General features: G+C 40.9%; 5 protein-coding genes across 6 annotated transcripts; 4 read left to right on the forward strand and 1 right to left on the reverse strand.

Moving 5' to 3' along the window:
• Nucleotides 1–2,114: 2,114 nt before the first annotated feature.
• On the forward strand, nucleotides 2,115–5,400 carry LOC102716418 (probable polygalacturonase At1g80170). 2 transcript variants are annotated; one of them, XM_006655480.3, is made up of 9 exons: nucleotides 2,115–2,670; nucleotides 2,761–2,892; nucleotides 3,027–3,197; nucleotides 3,268–3,294; nucleotides 3,417–3,624; nucleotides 3,987–4,068; nucleotides 4,216–4,324; nucleotides 4,545–4,661; nucleotides 4,787–5,400. In XM_006655480.3, exons 1-9 carry the CDS (start codon nucleotides 2,548–2,550, stop codon nucleotides 5,060–5,062), a joined length of 1,245 nt encoding a protein of 414 aa, XP_006655543.1. In that variant the 5' UTR covers nucleotides 2,115–2,547; the 3' UTR covers nucleotides 5,063–5,400. The 2 variants fall into 2 exon arrangements, with proteins under 2 accessions (XP_006655543.1, XP_015693248.1); XM_015837762.2 differs by lacking the exon at nucleotides 3,268–3,294 and having other exon boundaries at nucleotides 2,116–2,670.
• Nucleotides 5,401–8,119: 2,719 nt separating this feature from the next.
• Nucleotides 8,120–10,786, forward strand: LOC102705347 (probable polygalacturonase At1g80170). Its single transcript, XM_006654667.3, has 9 exons — nucleotides 8,120–8,383; nucleotides 8,467–8,598; nucleotides 8,676–8,852; nucleotides 8,949–8,975; nucleotides 9,051–9,258; nucleotides 9,443–9,524; nucleotides 9,841–9,949; nucleotides 10,090–10,209; nucleotides 10,294–10,786. The coding sequence occupies exons 1-9, from the start codon at nucleotides 8,216–8,218 to the stop codon at nucleotides 10,588–10,590; spliced, it is 1,320 nt and encodes a 439-aa protein (XP_006654730.1). The 5' UTR covers nucleotides 8,120–8,215; the 3' UTR covers nucleotides 10,591–10,786.
• Nucleotides 10,787–11,973: 1,187 nt separating this feature from the next.
• On the forward strand, nucleotides 11,974–13,119 carry LOC102716695. The gene is made up of 2 exons (XM_006655481.3): nucleotides 11,974–12,297; nucleotides 12,410–13,119. Exons 1-2 carry the CDS (start codon nucleotides 12,142–12,144, stop codon nucleotides 12,830–12,832), a joined length of 579 nt encoding a protein of 192 aa, XP_006655544.1. The 5' UTR covers nucleotides 11,974–12,141; the 3' UTR covers nucleotides 12,833–13,119.
• A 2,383-nt stretch (nucleotides 13,120–15,502) lies between these two features.
• LOC102705629 (protein ANTHESIS POMOTING FACTOR 1) lies at nucleotides 15,503–18,595 on the forward strand. Its single transcript, XM_040524150.1, has 9 exons — nucleotides 15,503–15,681; nucleotides 15,790–15,890; nucleotides 16,467–16,640; nucleotides 16,727–16,826; nucleotides 16,945–17,061; nucleotides 17,150–17,287; nucleotides 17,391–17,472; nucleotides 17,912–17,961; nucleotides 18,031–18,595. Exons 1-9 carry the CDS (start codon nucleotides 15,607–15,609, stop codon nucleotides 18,154–18,156), a joined length of 963 nt encoding a protein of 320 aa, XP_040380084.1. The 5' UTR covers nucleotides 15,503–15,606; the 3' UTR covers nucleotides 18,157–18,595.
• A 489-nt stretch (nucleotides 18,596–19,084) lies between these two features.
• LOC102705913 (farnesyl pyrophosphate synthase-like) lies at nucleotides 19,085–22,649 on the reverse strand. The gene is made up of 12 exons (XM_006654669.3): nucleotides 22,281–22,649; nucleotides 21,586–21,610; nucleotides 21,384–21,499; nucleotides 21,217–21,303; nucleotides 20,946–21,062; nucleotides 20,763–20,851; nucleotides 20,533–20,584; nucleotides 20,342–20,437; nucleotides 20,206–20,250; nucleotides 20,014–20,103; nucleotides 19,864–19,935; nucleotides 19,085–19,386 (listed from the first exon to the last, which is right to left on the reverse strand). The coding sequence occupies exons 1-12, from the start codon at nucleotides 22,422–22,424 to the stop codon at nucleotides 19,258–19,260; spliced, it is 1,062 nt and encodes a 353-aa protein (XP_006654732.1). The 5' UTR covers nucleotides 22,425–22,649; the 3' UTR covers nucleotides 19,085–19,257.
• Nucleotides 22,650–25,948: the final 3,299 nt, after the last annotated feature.

Genomic DNA, 25,948 nt, shown 5'->3' on the forward strand with positions numbered 1-25,948 from the left:
TATGGAATATGATTCTTTCTCTCTCCTTTTGGGAGGTTTACGAAGAGTTTGGCCTCTTCGAAACGAAAGGAATTTTGAAGAAGTTTTATGAAAACTGAACTAACTCCTGTGAAAATCCTGTAAAATACCTGCGCTTATTAGTTGTATGTACAAAATTTGGGAGGCTGTGTGTTTCTAGAAAAATGTATTTTTTTTCTGAATGCTTACTAGGTGAAATCCTGAAACCTGAAGTTACCAAGTAGCTCTGCAGCTGGTTCGTTATTGACATTTTTTTTTCTGAATTTTCTGAATCTTGTTTGCCCTTTTCTGGAATTTGGATTAATCATGTATGAAATTTCCTCGTCTTTTTCTTTCTTTCCCTCATTCTTTCTTTCCTGTTACGCGTGGCATTAATCATCTCCAACACCCTTCTGCAACACGGCACCTGCGATGATGGTGAGCTGCTTTCTTTGACGATTCACAAGTCAGAAGTCCGAACATTTGTTCATGATTTGCCATTTGCACAAAGACAGATCGTGTTCAAACTTGCCGGCCAAATAATTGTCAAAACTAAAATAAAATCCATTTGAGCAATTCTGGATGTATGCCGCTCCTTATCAGCCAATGTTTTCAATGCAGAAATGATTCTGTTCCCGGTTGCTACAGAGCTAGTTTCTGTCCTGACAGCATGAAGATGGATGCAGTATTACATGTACAATCCTATCTTCTTAGCCTTGTAAGCCAAAATTTGAATTTTTAATCTTGAATTTAAAGTTGATTTGATTTTTTATCGTAGTTTATTTTTTAGTCTTTGCTTCTAGGTCGCTAAGAACACGTACATGAAAAATTTATTTATAAATTATTTTTTATTTGTAAATATGTCTTAAAAAGCTAAACGATGACCATGTAGTAATTTTCAGTGTCTTTGCTCACATAAATTATTGGCACATAAGAACAGTACCAAGTATCTAGTTGGTTGAAGGTGGACTTTTGAGGGTGTTCTTGGTTCATGGTTGTAAATGTTTGACCGTACAGCAGCAAGTACGTAGAACGGAATTTCGCTGTACCTGATGCTTCTGCTTCACATCTTGTAAACGGAGGCTTCAGTTCTTTAACATTATTAACTAAATTCAGTAGGATCAAAGCCAGAATCAGACAAATATATCTCAACTGTTTCACCTTTTTTCTTTCTGAATTTGAACAGAAATTATGAATGGCACTACCTAGAATATCTGAATTTGAGCCACTCATGTAAGGTGCCAGCAGCAGGATAAAATGGCCATAATTTTCTCTTATGGATGTGTCGACCATTTGATACTTTTCAAGAGCTAGAAAAGTGTCCCTGAAAAAAGAGCTAGAAAAGTGGCTACTTGATTCAGATGAGGGAAAGGGCAGAGTGCGTCTAATCGGTGCATTACTAATGGAATAATGCTTAGCAAGGACAAAACAAAATGGGATGCCGGAGAGGGCAGAATTCGGTAGGAGTTAAAGCAACTGCCAACAGACAGATTGATAGGTAACAGAACAAGAAGTGTACTACTCCACATCAATAGACAGTAGGAGTATAGTTAATCTTAATCCCTGAATTCACCCTGCAATTACCTATGAGCTTTTTTACCATTCTTAAAAAAACACTTTAAATTATCATCCTTTTTAGTGTAAAAAGTATGGTAACTCAAAGTACATTGTATCTTAAGGTATTAAAAATTTGTACTAAAATTCTTGATAACTTGAGTTACCTTTCCAGAATGGTAAATAAACCCTTTTGGTATTGTCAGGTCATAACACATGTAAATGCCTTGATCATTCTATTATGAACTTCAGGGAAAAGAAAAACAAGAAGGTGAAATTAAGAGGTGAAACTGAAGAAATGCAGACCAGTCTTTCAGCTTCCAGTTCCTTGACGCAATAGCTCTAAACAGCATGGCAGGCATGCAATGCAACTCCTGCTCCGCTACACTCTGAAACGTACAGATTTAATCTTAACCTCTTAAATTAATGCAAAATTGATACGTGCCTCTATATCATGCATGCAACCTTGCCATCAAATGCCCCTGAATCCATTCCCCTTTGGAGAGATCCTTCCTGCATTTGTGGCCTATTTAATTACCATCAACTAAACAGATCAGCACAAAGGAAAGGACCTTTTTTTGCACCTGACATAGATAATTCAGAAACCATGCACTGTTGCTAGTACACAAGTACTGCAGAAAAGTTGGAATCTTTTGATCACCAAACCAATCAGACACAGGTCGCAATCAGGGATTCGTTACCCAAATCCACAGATAGCCATGCAGAAATCTCGCAGTCATCAGTCACCGCCATGGATGGATGATTCAAACAGCAGCTTCCACCAAGAAAAGCAGCAACGAACTGCAGACAACTCTTGCAACAGCACATGCTGGCTATTAGTAGCAGCGAGCTAGGTGTCCCTGCTATTGTTGCACTGCTTCTTCTTCTTCTTCCTCGAGCGTTCGCGTCGCGTCGCTAGCTTCTCCTCCCCTCCAATCAATCAATCGTGCGCGTAGCAGCGGCGCCGAGCTGGCTGTTCGCTTGTGCGGGGAATCAATGGCGATGGTGTGGCTGCTCGCGGTCGTGGCTCTTGTCTTCTCAGGCGCCGGCGAGGCCCGCGTCCTCCTCACGCTCGACGACTTCGGCGCCGTCGGCGACGGCATTGCCAACGACACGCAGGTAAGGTGTTACGGTTGGGTGGGTGGGTGCAGTTTTGGCCGGCAAGAAACTCTGCCACGACGACGGTGCACTCTTTGTTTGTTCGTTTAGGCTTTCTTGGACGCCTGGAACGCCGCGTGCGCCTCCAGCGAGCAGGCCGTGCTCGCCGTGCCGGCCGGGAAGACCTACCAGATCTGGCCGGTGCAGCTCGCCGGGCCATGCAAGAAGCGGCTCAAGCTGATGGTACGCGCGCGTGCCCAGTATCTCGTCTCCTTCCTCTTCTTCCTCCCGTGCGCGCGGCGCGAGCTCTCGCTCGCCGCCGGCGTCTGTTCGGTTCGATCACGCGAGCTGCATTGATGCGTTGGTGGTGGCGACAGATTTCCGGGACGATCGCCGCGCCGGCGAGCCCTGACGAGTGGGCCGGCCGCGACCCCATGAAGTGGCTCTACGTCTTCCGCGTCGACGACCTGTCCGTCACCGGCGGCGGCACCATCGACGGCAAGGGCACCGAGTGGTGGGCGCGCTCCTGCAAGCGCAAGAAGACCAAGGTAACAAACAAACCAATCGCCATTAATTCTGACGAACCATCCAAGCATCTGAATTCTCGCGTTCTTGCAGCCCTGCAACACGGTGTCTGCTCCCAAGGTGAATGCTCCCACATCCTCGTCTCCCACCGGCCAGCCGGCGAGGCGCCGGAGTACGTTCACCGGCGGCGACCAGACCATCGGCCGCCGTGCCTGACTCTCCGCCGCTGTCTGTCTCTGTAGGCGCTGCAGTTCGAGGAGTGCAGGGGCGTGAGCGTGCAGGGGATCACGATGCAGAACGGGCCGCAGTTTCACCTGATGTTCACCCGGTGCACCGGCGTGAAGGCCAGCTTCCTCCGCGTCGTCGCGCCGGAGGACAGCCCGAACACCGACGGGATCCACCTCAACGACACCTCCCATGTCCACATCATGGACAACCTCATCTCCACAGGTCAGTGCCCTACATATGCATGACCATGATGGCAGTGCAGTTCTTGCTTGCGAGCTTGGACCAATCTTCAGTTTCAGTCTGTCAGATGCTGACTCTGAAAGTGTCTCTTCTACTCCTGGTCAAACTAATTCAGCTATCTGATTGCATCTTCGCGTTTTGATATGCAAGATCAGATCAAAGCCGGTATCCAATTTGACCAGAGAAAAATCTGACATTAATTCGGTAGATAAGATAAACTGAACAAAGTCACACATTGCTGCTGTTGGTCAAATTCTTAGGGATTCATTTGCACATGATCTCATACTGCTGGTATTAGCACCCATATCTGGATGATTAATCTGCTCTTTGATCACTTTCTTCAGGAGATGATTGCGTGTCAATGGTCGGCAACTGCTCTGACGTCCGGGTAAAGGACATATCATGTGGACCTGGCCATGGCATCAGGTAGTATAGTATTCAGGTTACTGTACTTTACTCTTCCAGGATTCCTTGCATATCTTCTACTGCTTTGTAGATTTTTCTTTCTGAAGAGGATTCTGCTACTGGAATTGTCAATGCAACTAACATGTGGCACCCTTGTTTGCTCGTCAGTATTGGAAGCTTAGGCAAGAACCGGACCACTGACAGAGTAGAGAACGTGAGAGTGGACACCTGCTTGCTGACAAACACGACCAACGGTGTACGGATCAAGAGCTGGCAGGTGAGAGGTGGTTGCAGGACATGCACTCGTCACACTCCTGAATCCTCACAAGAACAATCTATTCAGAAAGATGCTCTCCTGCTGCTTTCTTGTCTTGCTGAGTTCTGACAAAGAACAATCTGCTGACAAAAATACTTGTTGGTTCTCACAAGAACAATCTACTGAAAATGCAACCCTACTTTCGTGACAAAATACGCAACTTTGTGTGTTGTTTGATCAGGGAGGGATGGGTTATGCTCACGACCTGAGGTTCGAGAGCATCGTGATGAAGAACGTCTCCAACCCAATCATCATCGACCAGTACTACTGCGACCAATCGACGCCCTGTGCAAATCAGGTAAGCCATCCGTTCATCTCTGAACTCTTTCTGAACCATCACCATTTTTCAGAGCATTGTTCAGACATTTGCAGAGAAGCGTCTGTTCGTCTGAAACTCTGAACTTTTTCCGATCGTCTGCGCAGACGGAGGCGGTGGAGGTGCGCAAGATCGAGTTCGTGGACATCCGGGGCACGTCGGCGACGGAGCAGGCGATCAAGCTGGCGTGCAGCGACACCGTGCCGTGCCGGGAGCTGGAGCTGAGGAACGTCAACCTGACCATGGCAGGCGGCGGCGCGGCGTCGGCGTTCTGCTACAGGGCGTCCGGGAAGACGGCCGGCGCCGTCGCGCCGGCGTCCTGCCTTGCCAAGACGCCCCACAGGATGCTCAGGGACACCACGCCGGAGAGAATCGATTCCTGATGTTCGCCGGATTCTTGCAAACGATCACCGGAAGAAGCTCAAGTATTTATACTTGTAATTTTTACGTTTCTTTTTTTAGCTCTTCACCTCTTCTTGTTGCCATGACAGAAGGGTATACCACCGTACACGTAGGTTTAGAAACTGTTGCCATATTGGGGAGCTGTAAGCTGTATACGACATTTGTGTCAAGGTTTTTATTTTTATTTTAACTGTGTGAGATAAATAGCAAAACTCTGAAAAAAAATTAGTGGCATTTCTTTAAGAAAAAGTCCAGATCATCCCATAAGGTTTGGCATCCTGTTAATTCACCCCTGAGTTTTAAAACAGTCTAAGCAACACAATAAACTTTTATACACTGTTTAATTTACCACCCAGAACTTTCAAACACTGTTTAATTTACCTCCTAGGTGGTTTAATTTACCCTTGGGTGGTTTTTGGGGTGATTTTCTTCAGCCGGCTCTCAGGTGAGATAGCGCCCACAAAAATCCTCCCTCTCTCAGCCCTCACAGTGCGACATGAACTACACACAAGTCGTGGCAGCCCTCACTAATGCGACATGAGCTAGACACAAGTCGTGGCACGAAAGTGAAAAGAATAGTTCACACAATGAAAAACTAAAAGCAGACAAGAAAAAAAGCCTGAAAATTATAAAGCAACCTAAAATTAAAAACTATGACCAGACCTCGTTCCCCTCTTTCTTTAATTCTCAACTCTTATAGCATAAAAAATGCATGATCTTGAAATTGACCACTCTTCTCTAACCAAAATACAGAAAAATGATGATCCCAATTTTGAGAGTAAAAGGCAAGGAAAAAAACAAAACGAAATATCCACGCACACGCCATTTCTATAATTTTTTACCGGAGATGAATAAAACACATGGGCTCCCATCGTTTCAATTTTTGGAGGAATAAGCGAAAACACGTTTTTGCAAACAAAAAATAATTTACAGATAAAACTTTTATATACGTGTCCATAGCGACTCAAAAGCGAAATGTGTAAAAGGAACCATGATGAAAAAAACCACAAAATCAAGTTCAAAATTAAGTTCTAAAATTTAAATTTTGACTTATAAGCAGTTGCAACTGCGAAACGATGGAGCCCATGCATGCTACAGATTTATGCATGCTACAGATTTATGGCAGTGGCATGAAACCAAGCACTAAACAAAATTCGTAAAGAACTAAGCCCAATGCAAAAACCATTACCAACGTTATCTTGTATGTCCCACCTAAAAACCACCCAGCAATAAATTAAACCATCTAAGAAGTAAATGAAATGGTATATGAAAGTTTAATGTGTTGTTTAGACTGTTTTAACGCTCGGAGTGGATTTTCTATATCTATCTATCTATCTATCTATTATAATACAAATACAGTCCGAAAAGGAGGCTCCACGTTCGCTCTGGGGGCTAGAAATTCCCACGTTAATCGAAGAAAAATGAAAAATATGAACCGTTAGATTATGGTGGATCCAGATTATAAGGGTGTAGATTAATCGGAGAAAAAGAAAAAATATGTACTGTTAGATCATGGTGGGTCCAGATTATAACGGTCAAGATTAAATAGCAGGTATAGATAGAAAATTTTACGTCAACAGTTGTAGAAGTAATCAAATAAGCATAGTTTCCAATCGGAAGGCAGCAGATAGAAAAAAGTACCAGCCATTCCGGCGACACGCCATCAACAACAAAATAAACATCACGTCCTGACTCATGACTCCTTGGCTAATCACCTGACAAGGGACAACTCTATAGCCTTAATACGGAGTACGTTTTGTTAATGTTTTAGTCGCTCGAAGAAGTTAACAATAGAAATACAACAAAAATCAATAAAAGATATATTAGTGAAAGAACAATATATGTAAAAATAGAATTTCAAATATAAAAGAATTATCTATTTAAATATTAAATAGAATTAAAATGAACAACAAAGTGAAGTAAACAATATTATGTTTTTAGACTTTGAATAACCAAAGTACATAAAACTTAAATATAAACTAAATCTAGATCATACGGTCTAGATTTGTTATATAAAAGAAAAGCAAATAAATCTAATTATTGATCATACAGTCTGTATTAGAGTCCATGTCTGTTTTAGAAAATCTAATTGGGTTGTGACTAATGCCTCCATCTAAAAGCATATTGATCGCCTCCTCAGCCATAGAAAGTACTAGACAGGACGACTGTGGTTGCAACGAGGCCAAGCCAGCGATAGATAAATTCTCGAGGAAAATAATGAAAAATCTAGAATAAAAATATATTGAATCATAGAAAAAGAAATAAAATGTTAATGAAAAAAGATTATAGATGTTAGATCGTACCAAGTCTAAAGTATTGGGGTATATAGAATAATATAAAAAGTCCATGTGTAGATAGAGTTTATAAAAATCCAAATTTCGGATTAAAAAATTTAAACTTCTATAAATACAATTTAGAAACATATAGATCCGATTAAAAATCGAATTTCATAATTAAAAATAAAAAAATAATATAAAATAGTTCATGTGTAAATACAGTTTAGAAAATCCAAATTATGGATTAAAAATATGAAAATAATTGAAATTGAGGGAAGAGTTCATCTATGAATACAAATTGAAAACATCTAAAACTCCGATTAAAAATAAGTAAAATTAAGAGAAAGAGCCAACGTATAAATATAATTTAGAGTATCTAAAATTTAAATTATAAATTAAATATTACATCTAAAAGAGTTTATTTACAAGTATAGTTTAGCATACAGGTAAATAATATATTTTACAGTTTAAAAATCAAAAGATATAAGAGTAAAATATAAAAGTGACTTAAATATAGCCGTGCAAAATGCGCGGGCCAATACTTTATTTTTACGGAAACAATATTGACTCAACTGTAGCACGTAAGAGTGGTGGGCTGATGGCCCACTTATATAGTCCACGTAGACAAGGTGTCAGAGGCCCATGGATCGAGTTGTTCTTGTGTCGCCAATAATGGCGATTTTTTGCTCGACGTCCACGTGGACCAAGATCCTCCCAAGAAAAATGAAATCGTGGATCAGATTTTCCTCAGAATGAATCGTCGTGGACTAAATCCCCATGCATTTCTACACAAAATTGTTGTCAGAAAATTATTTTCGTGTTTACTGATCTTGTGTAGGTCAAAGCTACTGATCTTGGATGCCACTTGGCCCGAGGATGGCGCCGCCGCCGCCGCTCGCCGGCGTGGTGGTGGTCGCCGCCGCGGCCGCTGTCCTGCTCCTCTTGCCGAACGCCGCCGTGTCCCGCACCCTCCTCTCGCTCGACGACTTCGGCGCCGTCGGCGACGGCGTCGCCAACGACACCCAGGTACTCTCTCTCCAGCTCACTCACTAGCTCAGCTCGCACGTGACGTCACCATATCCAATGGCGTCTTCCCCGTCTCCGTCCAGGCCCTGGTGGACGCCTGGAGCGCCGCCTGCGCGACCGGCGACCGCACCTTCCTCCACGTCCCCGCCGTCAGGACCTACCTCATCTGGCCGGTCACGCTCGCCGGACCCTGCAGGGAGGAGATCAAGCTCTTCGTACACACCACCACCACCACTTTCTTGTGCCTCTGCTACCTTATCCTCTCCTCGTTCATCGCGTCCGGTCTCGTCAGGTTTCTGGCACCATCGTCGCGCCGGAGAGCCCCGACGACTGGCCCCACGGCGGCCGCGGCGAATGGCTCCACTTCCACGGCGTCACCGACCTGGCGGTGACCGGCGGCGGCGTCATCGACGGCCGCGGCCACCGGTGGTGGGCGCGCGCGTGCAAGACGAAGCACAGCGCGACCCAGGTAACCTCCTCTCTCTCGCCCGCTTTTGCTGTACACAAGATCTGAATTTCTCTCAAATTCTGAATTTTTTTCGGTGTTTCGCTTTTGCCTCTGCAGAATTGCACTGCCCAAGCTGCTCCAAAGGTGAAATTTTTTCGGTTACCTCGAGAGTAATCGCCATTAGCAGGGGCAAGAATCAGTTTCATCTTTGATTTGCAGGCTCTGCACTTCGAGAATTGCCAGGGTATCAGCGTGAAGGGGATCACGCTGCAGAACAGCCAGCAGAGCCACCTGACTTTCACCCGGTGCTCCCACGTCAAGGCGAACTACCTGAGGATCACCTCGCCGGAGGACAGCCCGGACACCACCGGAGTCCACGTCGTCAGCTCGCGCAATGTTCATATCATGGATGACTTGATCGCCACAGGTACACGTTTTCACAAAAAAGAAATTTTCTGAAGAAAGGAACTTCTCCTGAAACTGAAAGAAACATACTGCTTGATGCTGAAACAGATGTCACATTTGAAATTAGTTGATCAGAAGTGTTTTGCAGGACATTAAAAGGCTCACAAAGAACATGATTTTCCCCATCTTTATGTTTTTTTTTTCAGGTCATGATTGTGTCTCGATTGTGGGCAATTCCACGGATGTGCGTCTCAGAGCCATCTCTTGTGGACCTGGTCATGGCATAAGGTAATCTATCCGTTTTATATTACAAGTTAATTTAAATGTGTACTAAGTCAAATCTTTTTAAATTTGATTGATTTTATATAAAATATAGTAATATCCATGACACCAAATTAGTTAATTAGATCCACAATTTAGTATATATTTTTACAGTATATATTTATTTTGTTTTAGAAATGTTATTATATTTTCTATAAATTTGGTCAACTTAAAAAAATGTTTGAGTTAAGACAAATCAAAAGTGGTTAATAATATGAAACGAAGCGAGTATCCCTTTTCTCCTTCTCTTAAGTAGAACTAACAAACAGAGTGTGCTTGTCAGCATTGGAGGCTTAGGCGAGAACAGAAGTTACCACAGAGTAGAAAAGATCAAGATGGACACCCTGTTCATCTCCAACACTGAAAACGGCGTACGCGTCAAGACCATTCAGGTAAACACAAAAATCCCGTTTCGTTTCACCATCTGAATCTTTGTCAGAAACGCAAACTCCCTAGCTAAATTTCTGCTGCTGCTGTTCTTCTTCTTCTTCTTCTTCTTCTTCTTCTTCTTCTTCTTCTTCTTCTTCTTCAGGGTGGCTGCGGCACCGCCCGCAAGGTGAAGTTCGGCGACATCTTGATGAAGAACGTCAAGAACCCGATCGTCATCGACCAGCAGCACTCCTCCAGCAACGAGTTTCCCTGTACATCCAAGGTACGATCGATGAACTCACTCATGATCAGCATCAGATTCTGAACTCGTTTTTTTTTTTCCTTTTTGGGGGATGGAATGCTGCAGAACGGAAGCTCGGTGACGGTGGGGGAGATCAGCTACATGGACATCACCGGCACGTCGGCGTCGGAGCGGGCGGTGACGTTCGCGTGCAGCGACGCCGCGCCGTGCAGCAGGCTGTCGCTGGAGAACGTCAACATCACCATGGCCGGCGGGCGGAACGCGTCCGCCTACTGCCACCAGGCGTTCGGCAGGAGCATCGGCGTCGTCGTCCCGGACTCGTGCCTCGCCAAGGAGGACTTCCTCCGGCTGCCAGTCGCCACCGCGGCCGGCCACCGGAGTGCCGGAGAAGATGATCGGTGAACCTGTGTGAAGACGCTATGATAACTTACTCAAAAAAAAAAAGACGCCATGATAAATGAAAATTTAGGTGATTGTATTGTATACAAGTCTTTTTTACTTGTGTACTCAACCCTATGATGAATGAAAATTTAGGTGGGGAAGCTCCCCCGAAAAATTATTGAGAGACACTTCGCAGTTTATATAAAAAAAAAAACTCCCTCCGTTTTTTTTAAGTTGTTGACTTTTTATCTATGTTTCACCTTTCGTCTTATTTAAAAATTTTGTCCAAATATATAAAATTATAAATCATACTTAAAATTATTTTAGTAATAAATAAAATCATAATAAAATAGTCAATAATTATATAAATTTTTTGAATAAGACTAATGGTCAAACATAGATAAAAAAAGTCAACAGCGTCAAAAAAAATCGGAGGGAGTATAAGAACTAGCTAGGGGATTGTCCATCGCAATTTTACGCGAAGCTAGATAATTTATGTAGAGTTAGATTTAATATACAACTTTAAAATTTTATTTCTATAGATACCATTTTGTAGAACTATATTTGAATTTCCTAGCTTATGTTTCTATACACATATTAGATTCTATTTATTTAGGTTTTGATTTTATATGCAAATCTTCAATGTTTGGATTTTATATAGAACTATTTGATTATATTACTATAAATATAATCAGTTTTTCTATATAAATATATCGATCAACATATCCCGTTATAATCTCAACCCTGATCATTTTATTTCCTTAGGTTAATATGTTAATTTTTAGTCTTTAGAACGAACATGGTGATTTCTTTTCAAACTATCATCATAAGATGATAGAATGATAAATTTAGCAAGATAAATTAATATGTAATATATCATTCCACAAATATAGAAGCTTAAATTCAAATTTTACGAGTTATAATAAAAACAAATATGAAGGTGCAAATATGAAAAATAACAAAGTTTATTTTATTATCTTTGTTTCAACTTCTAGACGTCGAATTTAAACTTGGATGTTTATGGAGTCCACGTAGTATTATTTTTTAAAATAATTATAACTATTTGGGTGATGAGTGTAAAATCCATTCTCCTCTGTTCCTTTTCTTTCATTTCAAAACTCTTGGTAATTTATTTATAGAAATTAAACTTAGACCACTGATTTTGGTGCGGTCAAGAGATTTATGTCAAAAATGATTTACACGCAGGTTTATTTTTAGAGAGATCTATAAAAATCATTAAAAATAAATGAAAAATTAGAAGGGAAAAAAAGGGCAGCACCAAGATTAGCCAGAGCCTGAAACCAAGGTGAGCCAATGGCATGCAATGCAACCCACCAACCAGAAAGAAGCCATGGCTATTTATGTCACTTAACCTCCTATATAAACCAGGTTAAACTCTGATACGAATCCATCACCAAAAGCCGTAGCCTCTCAGCCTTTTTTCTTCCATCTCGTGCTCTCTTTCTTTCTCGGCCAGCCCTAGCTCTACATCCCTCAAGAAACCATCGATCGAGGGCGGCCAGAAAGAAAGATCACAATAATACATTTTTATTACACATTAATTTGCACGCCATGGCGAGGTTCGTCATCATCTCCGTCGTCGTCGCCGTCGCCGCATTCGCCGCCGTCGAGGCCCGCGTCGCTCCGACCAGCTTGAACACCATCGCCGACAATGGCCGCAAGATGGCCGCCGCCGCCATCGACGAGTGCGCCTTGACCTGCGAACATGTGAGTGATCGACACTAGCTCCATCTGAGAGAAAAAAAAAATGGACGGTGAGAAGGAGGAGAAGAAGAAGTTGTCAGTAGCGATGCTGATGCATGCATTATATATGTTGCAGGTGAGGAACAAGAGGATGTGCGACACGCTGAGGAAGCTGCCGGGGGTGAGCTCGCCGCGGGACCTGCTGTCGGCGGCGGTGAAGATGTCGGCGGCGAAGGCGAAGGCGGCGAAGGCGAGGTTCGAGGCGGCGGCGGCGTCGTCGTCGTCGAAGGCGGGGAACCCGACGGCGTCCATCCTGGACACCTGCATCAGCGGCTACGACAGCGTGGTGGCGGCGCTGGAGGAGGTGCAGCAGTGCATCGACGCCAAGGACAGCAAGGCCACCCTCGTCTCCAAGATGTCGGCGGCGGCCACCTTCACCGACGACTGCGACGACGCCTTCGTCGAGTTTGCCGAGGCGCCCAGCTTCGCCGCCGTGCAGCGGAACGTCCGCCGCGTCGTCTCCAGCACCCTTGCCATCGCCGCCAAGCTCAAGCAATAGATCTACGCGCCTACGCGGCCTGATCGTCATCGATCTCAAGTTCTCAACCATCGATTAACTACGTGCTATTTTTTGTACGTGATTAATTTAACACATACGCTTAATTAGCACGTGCTGAATTTGCATGTGTAAGATCGAGATCAGGAGGAGTGGTCTTGTAATTAAGTAGCACTGGGAAAAAAAATACCCCCCCCCCCCCCAAAAAAAAGAGAAAAGGCTGGAGAGAAATTTATTTTGTAGTGTGAATCTTTAATTAACACGGCAATTTAACAGATTGGTCTCGTGTATATCATATTGTCATGCATCGATCTTGAGGGTGAAAACATTATTAGGGCATGTTCAATGGTAGAGTCAAGTCACGTTAGAAAAAACTCTTCCTACAAAGAATACTCTTTCAAACTAATTCTTTATAATTACAGGCTAATTAATTCTCCGTTCATATTTTATCTGATTAGCGTCTCCGATTATAATCAGCACATATATCAAACATATTTTCTGGTTATCTTCTCGTTTTATATATGGGCTAAGAGTCGATGTTTTGCTAACTCCATGCAAAACAACCACTTTTCTCTCTCATATCCTCTCTCTTCTACGTCAACAAGCATGCAGCGATAGAGACGACAATTAAAACCATTTGTATATGCCCTTACCACTGGAAAATGGACATGCATGGAAGTTCGATGGAACTATGTACCCATCATCTATCATAATCAATGGACTTATAACTGTATAAGTATAAACCAGTGGCATCTATCAGAATCGATATGATAAACTTATAATTATATGTATATATAAACCAGTCATGTCAGATCACGATTCGTTTTGTTGATTAGCCGATTACGATCCCCGTAAGATCGATCCATTGGTTAAAGTTTGAGTTTAGGCTGATTAGCCAATTACCTTCCTCGTAAGATTCTTAATTAGAGCATAATTCAAGGCCATAGCTAGAAATTAGAGGCCCTTGTATTCAAGTGTTCTTTCGGAGATTAGTGATTAACAATGAAAGATTATCCAATTTGCTAATAGCTATCTAATAGTGTAAATGATATAATTAGCGAATACAAAGTTAAAAATCTATTTTAGAAAGGCAATACGATGAACTTCTAGAAACTTTTTGCAAAAAATACACCATTTAATAGTTCGAGAAACATATGCGCGAAAGCCAAGAAAAAATCTAAGAAAAATCTTGGATAAAGAACGCAACCTTATCATCCTCATCTTTCGCTTCTGCTTATATTTTTAAGTCAAATTTTTAATTTTAAGAAAATTTCACAGAACCCCAGGTTTTGGTGCATATGTAACACAAAACCCCAATTATTGTAATTAGTTTCAAGAAACCCTATATTTTAGAGCAAAATATTTTAAGGAGCCACATGTTTATGTACAATACTTATTTCAATTATGATGTATGATATTTTTAATATATATTCATATAGATCCAAAATACACATCCTTCTCATCTAATTTATCTTTTCCGTACTCTCGCAATGCATGTTGCAAAAACTTATCACAATCCGTACTACTGATACTAATGATATATTAATCGATTATATATAAAAAAGTTATACTATTGATAACTAGCACGTGTTGAAAATGTGACTAATGTGTATATATACTTAGAAATATCACATACTATTTTTAAAAATATTATGCATAAATATATTAGCCAAATAGATAATATAAACTTAAATATGGGGTTCCTTGAAACACTGAGTCTCAAAACATGGGGTTTTTTTTGAAACAAATCACTATACGTGGTTTTACCACACGTGCCTCTAAATCTGGGGTCTCATAAAATTTACTCTTAAATTTTTAACCTTAAATTTAAAGTTAATTTTGAGGGTTTTTCACCGAAGTATATTTAGAGCCTTGCTTTTAGATCGCTAGCCCCTCGATTGCAATCATTGCGATGACTCGTAAAATGGGATAAGACATGAACATAGAATCTGATCACTAATCATCAGACCGCTATAGATGGTTCTATGATCACAATCATAAAATGGCACAATACAGATGGTTAACCACGGTGACACTTGGAACGTGGTTACATCAAGGTCTAGCTAGTTGATTTAGCTACCAAGTATTATCATCCGCTTCTAGTTATGGCCTTATGGGTCCTAGTTCAGAAGTCTCCCGAGTCTAATTAGTCTAATTTTGCCACTAATACACTTTGCTCTATGTAATTTGGACTTAGGGGTCTATAATTTTTAAGGCCGATCGTACCCATCATCATAGTATACCTTAATTTTCTCACAAAGCGACAATATCTATAACTCCGCCCATCTTATTACTGAACCAAAAATTTTAAGGCATATTATCGCTAAACTACATGCTAGCACTGGTTTCATTTCACTGGTTTTATTCCAAAACAACAATACCTATGACTCCATGATATCTGTAGTGCTAGGGATCCAAACTCTAAAATTTAATAGTTAAATTTGTTACTAAATCTTTAGTTTTTGCAACACTCTATCTTAAATATGTAGGTTCACGATAAATTTAATACCGAATCTATAGCTTCGCAGTAGTTTAATCAAACTATAACTAATTTTGTGAAATTTACAACGATTTGGAGTGCGAAGATATACGCGAGAACCAAAGAGAAAATTGACACAGCAACCAACGGTGGATAGACGCACGAAGCTACTGCCTGTTCACAGATCAACGGCGTGGATTACGTGCCCCGCAGCCACATCCACCACCAGGGCCGGGACAACAGATCGGAGAACTCGCGGGCGGCGGCGGCGGCGGGTGAGGAGACACCGCCGAGGAAGATGGCGGCGACGCTGTCGCAGCTCGACGACGAGATCGTCCGCGGGATGGCAATCGGCGCGGTCTTCACCGACTACGTGAGTTCCGCCGCACAAAAAAAAAAAATCCCCAAACCGCCTCGTCGTCGTCGTCCTCGGTTTCGGCCGGGGCTGATTCGCCGTGATGCCTAATCGAATCGGTTGCAGGCTGGGAAGATAAACTGCCTCGACTTCCACCGCAAGGAGGACCTCCTCGTCACCTCCGGCGAGGACGACTCCATACGCCTCTACAACATCACCACCGCCACGTGAGTGCGCCGCGCCCGCTTTTTTTTTTTTTTTTACCTCTACTGTGTTACCCCCGGGGCCTTTGTTCGTTAAATCTTCGTCTGTTAGATCGTTGCGGTATGTGGATGGAAGAGCGTGTGAGCTGAGCTAGTCTACTGCAGCATTCAGTTTGGCTTATAGTTCCACAGTTTAGTGGTCAGCTTTGTGTTGGGGATGTGATTGTACTGTTAGGAACTTAGGAGATTGCTGATAGAATTCATGCTTCATGTGTGTCTATTTTTGTTCTTCTGTTTGATGGATATACATTGAGGCCCATATATGAGCTCAGCTGCCACCGTTTTCTGTCTGACCACCATGTTGCTTGGGGGATATGCAGTGATACTGATACTGGCAGCATTTGTTATGGCCTCATTTTTCGCTAGTACTGTAAAGATTTATTTTCATTGTATACATGTTCTGCATTAAGCAAGTAATCCCTGCATGATGCTCGAATTTTGATGTTTTTCATGCTAACCGAACAATTGATCATTATGTAATCTGTTGTGTGTATACTGACTTGTTATTAACTGTTGCCATAATTGGGGGCAATTATTTAGGCTGTTGAAGACTACATATCATAGGAAACATGGTGCTGATCGTGTCTGTTTTACCCACCATCCGAGTTCCATCTTATGTTCTTCAAGATACAATCTAGAGTCAGCAGATTCACTTCGTTATCTATCACTGTATGACAACCGTTGCTTAAGATATTTTAAAGGACATAAAGACAGGTTGGCCATTTTCTTGTTTCCTTCTTGTATGGCGATTATGTCTAGGATAAACTTTGAGAGGTGCACACCTTTTTATTTCATTTCAGGGTTGTTTCGCTATGCATGTCACCTGTCAACGATAGTTTTATGTCAGGATCACTTGATCACAGTGTCAGGATATGGGATCTTCGTGTAAATGCTTGTCAGGTTCAAACCACATTCATTTTTTAATGCTATCAATCATATGTACACAACTTGCACTTAGCAGGTTAAAAGTACCATTTGTCATCTCAGGGCTTTCCATGCTTACTTGTTGAGCATTCAGGGTATACTACGTTTGCGCGGTAGGCCTTCTGTTGCATATGATCAGCAGGGCCTTGTTTTTGCCGTAGCAATGGAGGGAGGTGCTATTAAGCTATTTGATTCCCGGTCATATGACAAAGTTGGTATTCAGTTTGAATCTCAAAAACTGTAAATTCATATATGGCTTGCGGAAGTGTTTTCATTTTTAATGCCAAATCCAATTTCAGGGTCCGTTTGACACTTTCTTGGTTGGTGGAGATACAGCTGAAGTTTCTGACATCAAATTTAGCAATGACGGAAAGTCCATGCTTTTGACAACAACCAACAACCATATATATGTTCTGGATGCATATGGAGGGGATAAGGTCAGTTACTTATGTTGCAACAAATTTGTTCTTTAATATTGAACTAGGAAGTGCATAATTTCCTCAGATCAAATCATTTGACACCCACACGTTCCTTTTGCAGAGGTGTGGCTTTAGTCTGGAGTCATCTCCCAATGTAGCAACTGAAGCTGCTTTCACTCCAGATGGCCAATATGTAATTTCGGGTAAGACCATAATATTTTTGTTCCATTTATCTGCTATATCATTTAACATATATATTCTGATATTAACTAGTACATGGCAATTTTACCCAGCTGGTTCTCCTAAAACTTCTATATGTAAAAGTGCTTCTATACCTTGTGCATTTGTTGCCTGTAAAGAAGAAAGTTTATGATAATTGGAAAAATATATTTCGTCTTCAGCTTGCCCTCAACCATCTGAATAGAAATATTTTGTTGGCATGATATTCTTATACTGCTTTTCATGTAATAATATAACCACCATAGTAGAGGAGGATCGTATATATGCTAGTTTCATAGGGTATGTATATATACACACATTTAACAAAACTTGGCACCTCTTGTGAGAATGTGTTTTGAAAGCAATATTTCAGGCTGCGGGGCAAAATCTTTTGTTGAAAACACTATTTGCTTTATTTTGCAGGATCTGGTGATGGTACCTTGCATGCGTGGAACATCAATACAATACAAGAGGTGTTTTTTCTTAAATCATGCCTTTAGTATGTGCTGTTCTTTGTCTCTTAAGTGTTTTTACTTTTGTAGATTGCTTGTTGGAACAGTCATATCGGGCCTATCACTGCTTTGAAGTGGGCTCCCCGTCGAGCAATGTTTGCAACTGCGTCAACTGCCCTAACTTTCTGGATTCCCAATAAGTCCAGTTCGAATTAGGTGCTTAGGGAAAAGGATGGAACGTGAGATGTGCTGACTCAACAAACACTTCTAGTGTCCTGTTGTTTCGTGCACCAGATAGGTATCGTGCCTGAAGTATCACTTTTATTACCATCCGTGGCAAAAATGATGATGTACGCCTTCCATTGTATTCTCTTATGCCTTATTCTTAATACACGTAAAATTGTCTGCATCAATCACCCAAAATGTTCCTCTTCACCTCTCTCAGTGCATCATCAGAAATGGAGATCCGTACAGCTGGTCCAAATCTTTTGGTGTTTATAGTAATCCTGCAACCATCCATAGAACATGGCAACATAATTTGGTAATGGCACACTAGTGCTTAGAATATTACAAGCTAAATTCAAGGTCTCACAATATTCTGGGTTTCAAGATCTCATAGTATTATTTGATTCTTATTCTCTGCTTTCCCACTTCCAAGGGCTTCTGAATCTTAAAATAAAAGAGTCGGCTCCAATCCAGTTTTCTTTTCTGACATGAATCCAGGGTAATGTTGGATGAGAGATTTCTCATTATTACTCTCATGCAGTTGATTGATTCGTGATTTCGCAATGTTTTTTTTTACCACTGTTACTAGAATTACTACCGCAACTTGCATGTTACCCGTAATGGAAATTTTGCTCCCCATCTTTTCGTTTTTCTTATACTTATAAGTCAAAATTATAAGTCAAAATTTAAATTTTCAGTCTTAAATTTAAAGTTGATTTTAGACATTTTACTGTAGTTTATTTCTAGCCTTAGTTTTTTTCTTTTGCTTTCTAGATTGCTAGTAATACGTATAAAAAAATTTTATTTATAAATTATTTTTTATTTGTAAATATCCGTTTGACTTTTTCCATGATAAGGCCAAGAACAATCATCCCCCCTGGATTTGTGCAAAGTAAAAAAAAAACATGCCGCCACAACGGTAATAACAGGACATTCATGATTAATCAAGATGAAATTATTGTACACAAACGGTCCAACAAACCCGAAATAGCACCTTGCAACATTATTATCCAGAGCACCAAGTGGCATCATACAACATCAATTGCCAAAGAAGAAACATGCAACAGTGAACATCTTCCTGCGCAGAAACCCCTACTTCTGTCTCTTGTAGATCTTGTGCAAGAAGGACTTCAGAACATTCTGAACAGCTATGCTTGGCTGGGCCTCTATATCCGCAATCAGCTTCTTGTAACTCTCACTCTCGTAGTCTTGAAATATCGCCTGGAATGAAGTAATAAACAAGATATCAGACTTGATTGTGAACTCAGATATAACGATTGGAGATGTCCGAAATTCACAAGCTATGTCAAGCAACTTAACAACTGAGCCATGGCACTAAGCAAGAACATTCGGTGTCTTATCACAATTTACAGGAGACAGTGAGACAGCACCTGTATTCTTATTCTTTTGACAAGGCTAGCTAGAAGCTTTCTGTCGGCATACTAGACCAATGCAACTAAACTAGGGTAAATGAATCATGAATGTTCATATCCCATGGTGTGCATAACTGTCACAAACCAAAATCCCTGTTTAATATAGCCACCAGGAAAAATATCACTCTAGCAAGTAGTGCCTATCTATTCAGCAGTAAATGCCCTGTTATCATGTTGCTACAATAGAACATGCATACATGAAGAGTCAAGGAAAACCTCATGAAGAAACATGTAAAGAAAAGCTTCATAAAGAGTCAAGGCAAACCTCTAGGTTTAGTTCTCGGTATAGATTCTTCACTTTTGCCACGCAGGCTGGATCTTTCTTGCCATAATTTTCCTGTAGAAGCAATCAAATGCTTAGACAACAACCATCACATCATCACAAAACCAGCAAAAGACTCTGGAGATAGCTTACAAACAGAACATGCTTTTGACTCTCGTCAGCACGCTCAAGGGCTTGCACAACTAGCCAGGAGCATTTGTAATCTTCAATGTCAGTTCCGATCTATAATATGACATAAAAATGGATTAAACTACAAGAGCTAAAAAAATATCAATATAGATATTGATGCTCATCTAATCTTCTATAACAGGTAAATGTGCTAACCTTGCCAATAAATTCAGGGTCACCATAACAATCTAGATAATCGTCCTGTAAGAAAAGAGTCGTATTAATTGAAAGCAGAACAATACATGTGGCAGACAAATTCCTCCTGTCATTATGTGGCAGAAATAGGAATTACCTGGACTTGAAAGTATATTCCCATCTTAACAAGAATGTCTTCTACAGCAGCATAGTTAACCAAGTCCTCTCCAGATAGCAACAGTGCACAAGCAACCTTTGGTAAAAAAGCATATCAGTACCATTTGCAATAAGTATTTATTACCAAAACAATGATTACATAAACGTATGGCAATAGAACAGAAATTTTACCGGCAGATAAAACGAATAGTAGGCTGTCTTATATTGAACGATGCGGCGGTGACTGCAAAAATATGAAAAGCTTTGAATCAGCAATCTTAAAAATCATAATTATTGAAGATATATTAGATATAACAATCCATTCCATGTATGAAAGAAACATTAGGCTTACGATCCTAAGAATTGATTCAACATAGCATGCAAAAAAAGTTCAGTTCAAAGTTGTTACAACATTGACTTACACTCCTATGTTGTATTTTGTTAGATCTTTTTCCCCCTCATGAGTTGTGATAAGGTCTAGCAATTGACCTGAGGCTGTCTTGAACTCGACCTAGGAAAGCAAGACAAGATAATTAGTAGTAGTACGACCACAGTGGTGTGAAAATTCAGACTGGCTCTGTATGTACACCAGCATATAAAATTACCTCATTGAATAGATCAAGGAGATCAGCATAGTAAGGTTTTCCCTTAAAGTGGAACCGAAGCATTCGGGTGATATGGTTGCGAAGGATAACTCCATCATTGATAGCGATGGAGCCAACCTATTGTGCAACAAATGTCCTCATGAGGGATAAGTTTCATATGTAACAAGTGAAAGAAAGGTGCACTAAAAAAGTTAATAACATGCGTGCTCTTTTTTTCAATAAATAGATAGACAATGTGCCATTCAGATAGGAGAACTTCACATTCACCAACCTGAGGCAGCCGAAACCAACAAGGCTGACCACGTCGAGTGTGTGAATCATCCATGATATCATCAAGCACAAGAAAGTAAGCTTGAAGCTACAAGACAAGTAAAGCTTAGACGAGCAATTTTAGTTGCTTTGCACTCATTATTCAGAAAATCGAGGTTAAATTATTACCCATTCAATGCACCAACCAAGAGTGCTCGTGAGGAACATCTCTTCCTCACCTAGAACATTGGCACCCTTCAACAGCTTATAGCTATCGACCACAGAGAGACCGCGATTGCACTTCCCTATCATGGCAAGAACAATAAGTTAGAAATTCACTGTGTTTTTGCACATATATTATAGAAAATAAATCAAGTCAAATTCATCTAACCTCCAAGTACATTGTAGTCCAACATCTGCTCCAAAGAAAATACAAGTTAAATCGAGCAATTCCCAAAAGTGAAAATTTAACTGATTAGATCATTGTTGTTCACCCAATCCATGGTGAAGCTTTACATTAAGAAAGGGAGCAAATGAAGAAAGCAGTAGGTGACTAAGCCGACCATCCATGATTCATCCTAAAACCGGAGTATCAATCAAAGAGGCAAAAGGACTTCCAATTACAGAAGCTAATAATCATACGCTTTGCTCTAATAGTTCAATAATTCAGTTGACCCAAAAGATCACTTTTTGCCTTCCAAATTTGGATAACTATTTTTGTCCTCTTTTTTACATGGAAACAGCATTCCACCAGCTCATTTAACAAAAGGGAAAAATTCTGCAGGCTTCCTTTACTGCACTTGTTGATTCATTCCAACATATTTAACCAAGACTAAACCCCCCAAAAACCTAATTACTCAATGCCATTTACTCAGAGGTTATTATTAGCATTTAGCAGCGATCCGCACGTGCTGTGACTAAATTAATTGCAGTTCAATCAATCAAAGACCGATCTTGCACGGGGCGGGGATCCGCTCTAAACCCCACCAAAAATCCGGAAGAGAAGATCCGGGAGGAACACATGCTCAGCAAGAAACGAGGGAGAGAGAGAGAGGGAGGAGGGAGAGATGGCGGGGGGAGCATTACGCGGTCGATCCACTGGCGCGACGAGTCGGTGAACTCGAAGGCGGGGTCCCCGAGCAGCTCCGCCTTGAGCACCCCGTAGATCCGCTTGAACTCCTCCCTGGTGTCCGCCCCGCCGGCGCTCCCATTCGCCGCCGCCGCCGCCATTGACGCGACCGCCGAGCAGGGCAGAGCCAAGAAGAACAGGATCGACAGCGACCGGGGGACGAAACCGGCGGCGGAGGCAGGCAGGCGGGCTCGAGCTGGTCTTCCGCGACGGCACGACCGAATCCGGGAAGTTGGCGAGAGTAGCCGAAGATTGCGATTATCTCAGGGGGGGCGTCGGAGGAGGAGGAGGAGGAGATCGCGATCGCGACAGCGACAGCGACAGCGACAGCAACCGGAGTGGTGGTGACGAGACGGCAGCAAAGCCCCCGTTTTTATACTCGCGTGGCGTCGTTTTCAGAGTTCAGGGGGTGGAGACCAACGATGATGCCACTATTCCACTAGACAAAAACTATTCCAGTACTCAAACGGATCAAACCAATTTTTTTGCTTCCTAAAACAAGATCAGCTATAGCGTATGATCGATTATGTTTTTTTTTCTAAAATTTTCTATGAAAAAAGTTACTTTAAAACCACAGATAAACCTACTTTTAATTGAAGATTAAAGTAAGCTATAATTAATCGTTGCTTATGATTTGAATACTTTTACGTGATGAGTAAAATTGGTTTTGGTCTGTTTGGGTTAAAAAGAAGTGGCAGTTGTATTATTATTACTGCTCGTATGGATCCAGATCTGCTTTGCTGCTACTGCTGGTTCAGAAGCAACAAAAATTTTATAGTTTCCGTCACGTTGCTGGCTAGTGGGCCTCGTGGCTCCTGAACTGATGGGCGATGGAACCGTGACAGTATCAAGCTTGCCCATCTAGATCACTAGAGGCCATACCGAGGCATGTTCTTTTCATTGGAAGGTTTTGGATTATCTGTTGGCATGTTTTCTAAGCACATAATTGAAGTGTATTTTTAGTCCAAATTTTTCGCTTTTATTTATATTTATAAGCTAAAATTTAAATTGTTAATATTGAATTTGAAATAGATTTTTTTTGGGGTTCCTCGTATTTTATTTCCAACTTAATGGTTGGATTATATGTTTATAACCAAAAAAATTGAAGATTTTGGATTATCTGTTGGCATGTTTTCTAAGAGCACGTATATAAAATATTATTATAAATTATTTTTTATTTACAAATATGTTGCTTGTTTTTTCTATTAAAAGCCAAACAAACATCCTCTTTTTTAAAAGTTTTATATCTAATCTTTATTTATAACAGAGAAATTTTAATTTTATAACATTATAAATTATAATGTTAATTTAATTGTTCATATCCCTAAGTTATATAAACACAATCAGCTGATCAAAAATCTTTGGTGACTTTCGAACAAGACTTACATAAAACGTTGGTAGGTGATTAGATTCTTGGTTATGCCTCTGACTTTCTTGAAAAAGGGTAGAAGTTGATGACTTGAGAATGTTGCCAGGTTGTGACTTGAGTGAGTAATGACACTACTGTACCGTGCTATTTTAGTGTTTTGGGTGGACAAGAGGCGATGGGATCCATGTGCTACCGCATTGAGGTGAAAGTACAGTGAATTTGTATTGATTTTTAACCGCTAAATTAGAAATGGATAGATCATATCTGATTGCTATAGCAATAGTAAAGTACAAAAAATCATTTGTGTCACTGTTCATAAATTTTTTTCACTTTTCCCTCCTATAAACAGTGATCCTCTGCTGTACCGGACAAGAGGGTTTGAATTGCTTGAAAAAGAAATTAAGAACGATGTGCTAGTGTAATGAATGACGGGTCATGGGGTCTTGCTAAGATATTCATAGCGCCAGGTGCCCAAACGCGCTCGCGGGCGGTTGGGTACATGATTGTAGAGTAGGTGAGGCACTGGAAGTTGCATGTTTTTTAGACGCGTGTCGATATGGATCAATATGCTCATTTATTTGGACTAGCAAAATGCCCTTGCTTCGCAAGAGGTTAAGAAAAAAAAGTAAGATAAATTTTACCATTTTCGTACACTCAACCATACATTTTTTTAATAAATATAATTAGAACCTTTTATATATAGGCTTTTTTTATCAATCTTAAAAAGTATCTCACGGTACCAAGAATTTTAGTATAATTTTTTAACCTTAAGATACAAAGTATCTCAAATTACCATACTTTTTAGTGTAAAAAGTATGATACCTTAAGATATTTTTCAAGGATGATAAAAAAACTCTTTATATATGCTACAACAATTCATCAAACTTTTATAACCATAAATTTTTGCTCCAATAACATCATCAATGGAGGTACAGAGACAGAGTCAGATATAATCTATATCAAAATATTTTGGTATTATCCCTTTACTTTTATCCACCTTATGCAACAAAATTTCTAATAAAGAATGTTGTACATGCCGTGAGACAATTCATTTCAAAATCTGGGATTATTTCCTACCATGACCAATATATAGTAGCTTAGATTTTCTTGAGATGGATAGATATATATCTGCATGTCATCGAGCTTCTATCATGTTTATCTCTCAAACACCGGCATACTGATGTGCCAACTCCTAAAATCAATTTCATCTCAATCAAAAATAAATAACTTAGGTCTTCTATTCAAGATTAACAATATATAAATCTAATCAAGAATAAAAATAACCATGACTATATAAATAACAATTTTATAAAGTTCGAACGTTGCTAAAAATAGAAATATGAGCTATCAATAATTTATGAGTTTATAATGCCCTCTCATAAAAGCCCTATGCTTGATTATGAATTTATGGTGGTATATATGCCTTTGCTTGATAGGGCACGTATAAAGGGCTCTAATTGCTGCATGCTCGCTGACGTGGAAGAGAGACTATAGAAGAGAGAAAATTGATTGTTTTGCATGAAGTCAGTAAAACATCAACTCTTGGCGCATAAAACAAGGAGACAACCATAAAATCTGCTTTGTACATATGCTGACTTTAATTAGAGACGCTGAACAGATGAAATACAAACCAGGAATTAATTGGTCTAGAGTCAGCTTGAGAGACTATCCTTTGTACGATAAGTTTTTTCCTGATGACGTGGCTTGAGATAGAGCCTATAATAGGCTCTACTATTGAACAGGCTCTAATGCTCTGCATGCATCTTGCTTTCGAAAGGTCATCGTTGTAGTATATAGTGGTGAGAATTCCCGATGTAAATCCGGTTACCCGGGTTCGATTCCGGCTACGCGCTTTTTTTCCATCTTTTGCGACGCGCGTAGCGCAAGTGGGCCAACGGCCTGATGGCGAGCACGGGCGGCGCAACCGCGAAGCAGGCCGTCTAGGCGACGCGAAGTGGGCCGACGGCCTAACGGCGAGCGCGGGCTCAAGTAGGCTACGAGCGTGCGTGCGCAGAAACGAGCCGACGGCCTGGCACAGAAGGGGCCCACGAGGCGACGGACGAAAAATCCTGGCAGAATTAATACCGCTTTTTATAATAGTATAGATTTGTTCGGTTCGGTTTCTTCGGTTTATGTTAATATCGGTTTGTGTAAAATAAAAACTGAATTAGCTAAAAAACCGAAATAAAAAGATATGAAGATTTGCTCGGTTCGGTTTCTTCGATTTACATTAAGATCGATTATACGGGGTAGAAC

This window comes from Oryza brachyantha, chromosome 5 (assembly GCF_000231095.2).
Source record: "Oryza brachyantha chromosome 5, ObraRS2, whole genome shotgun sequence".
NCBI classification, from domain to species: domain Eukaryota; kingdom Viridiplantae; phylum Streptophyta; class Magnoliopsida; order Poales; family Poaceae; genus Oryza; species Oryza brachyantha.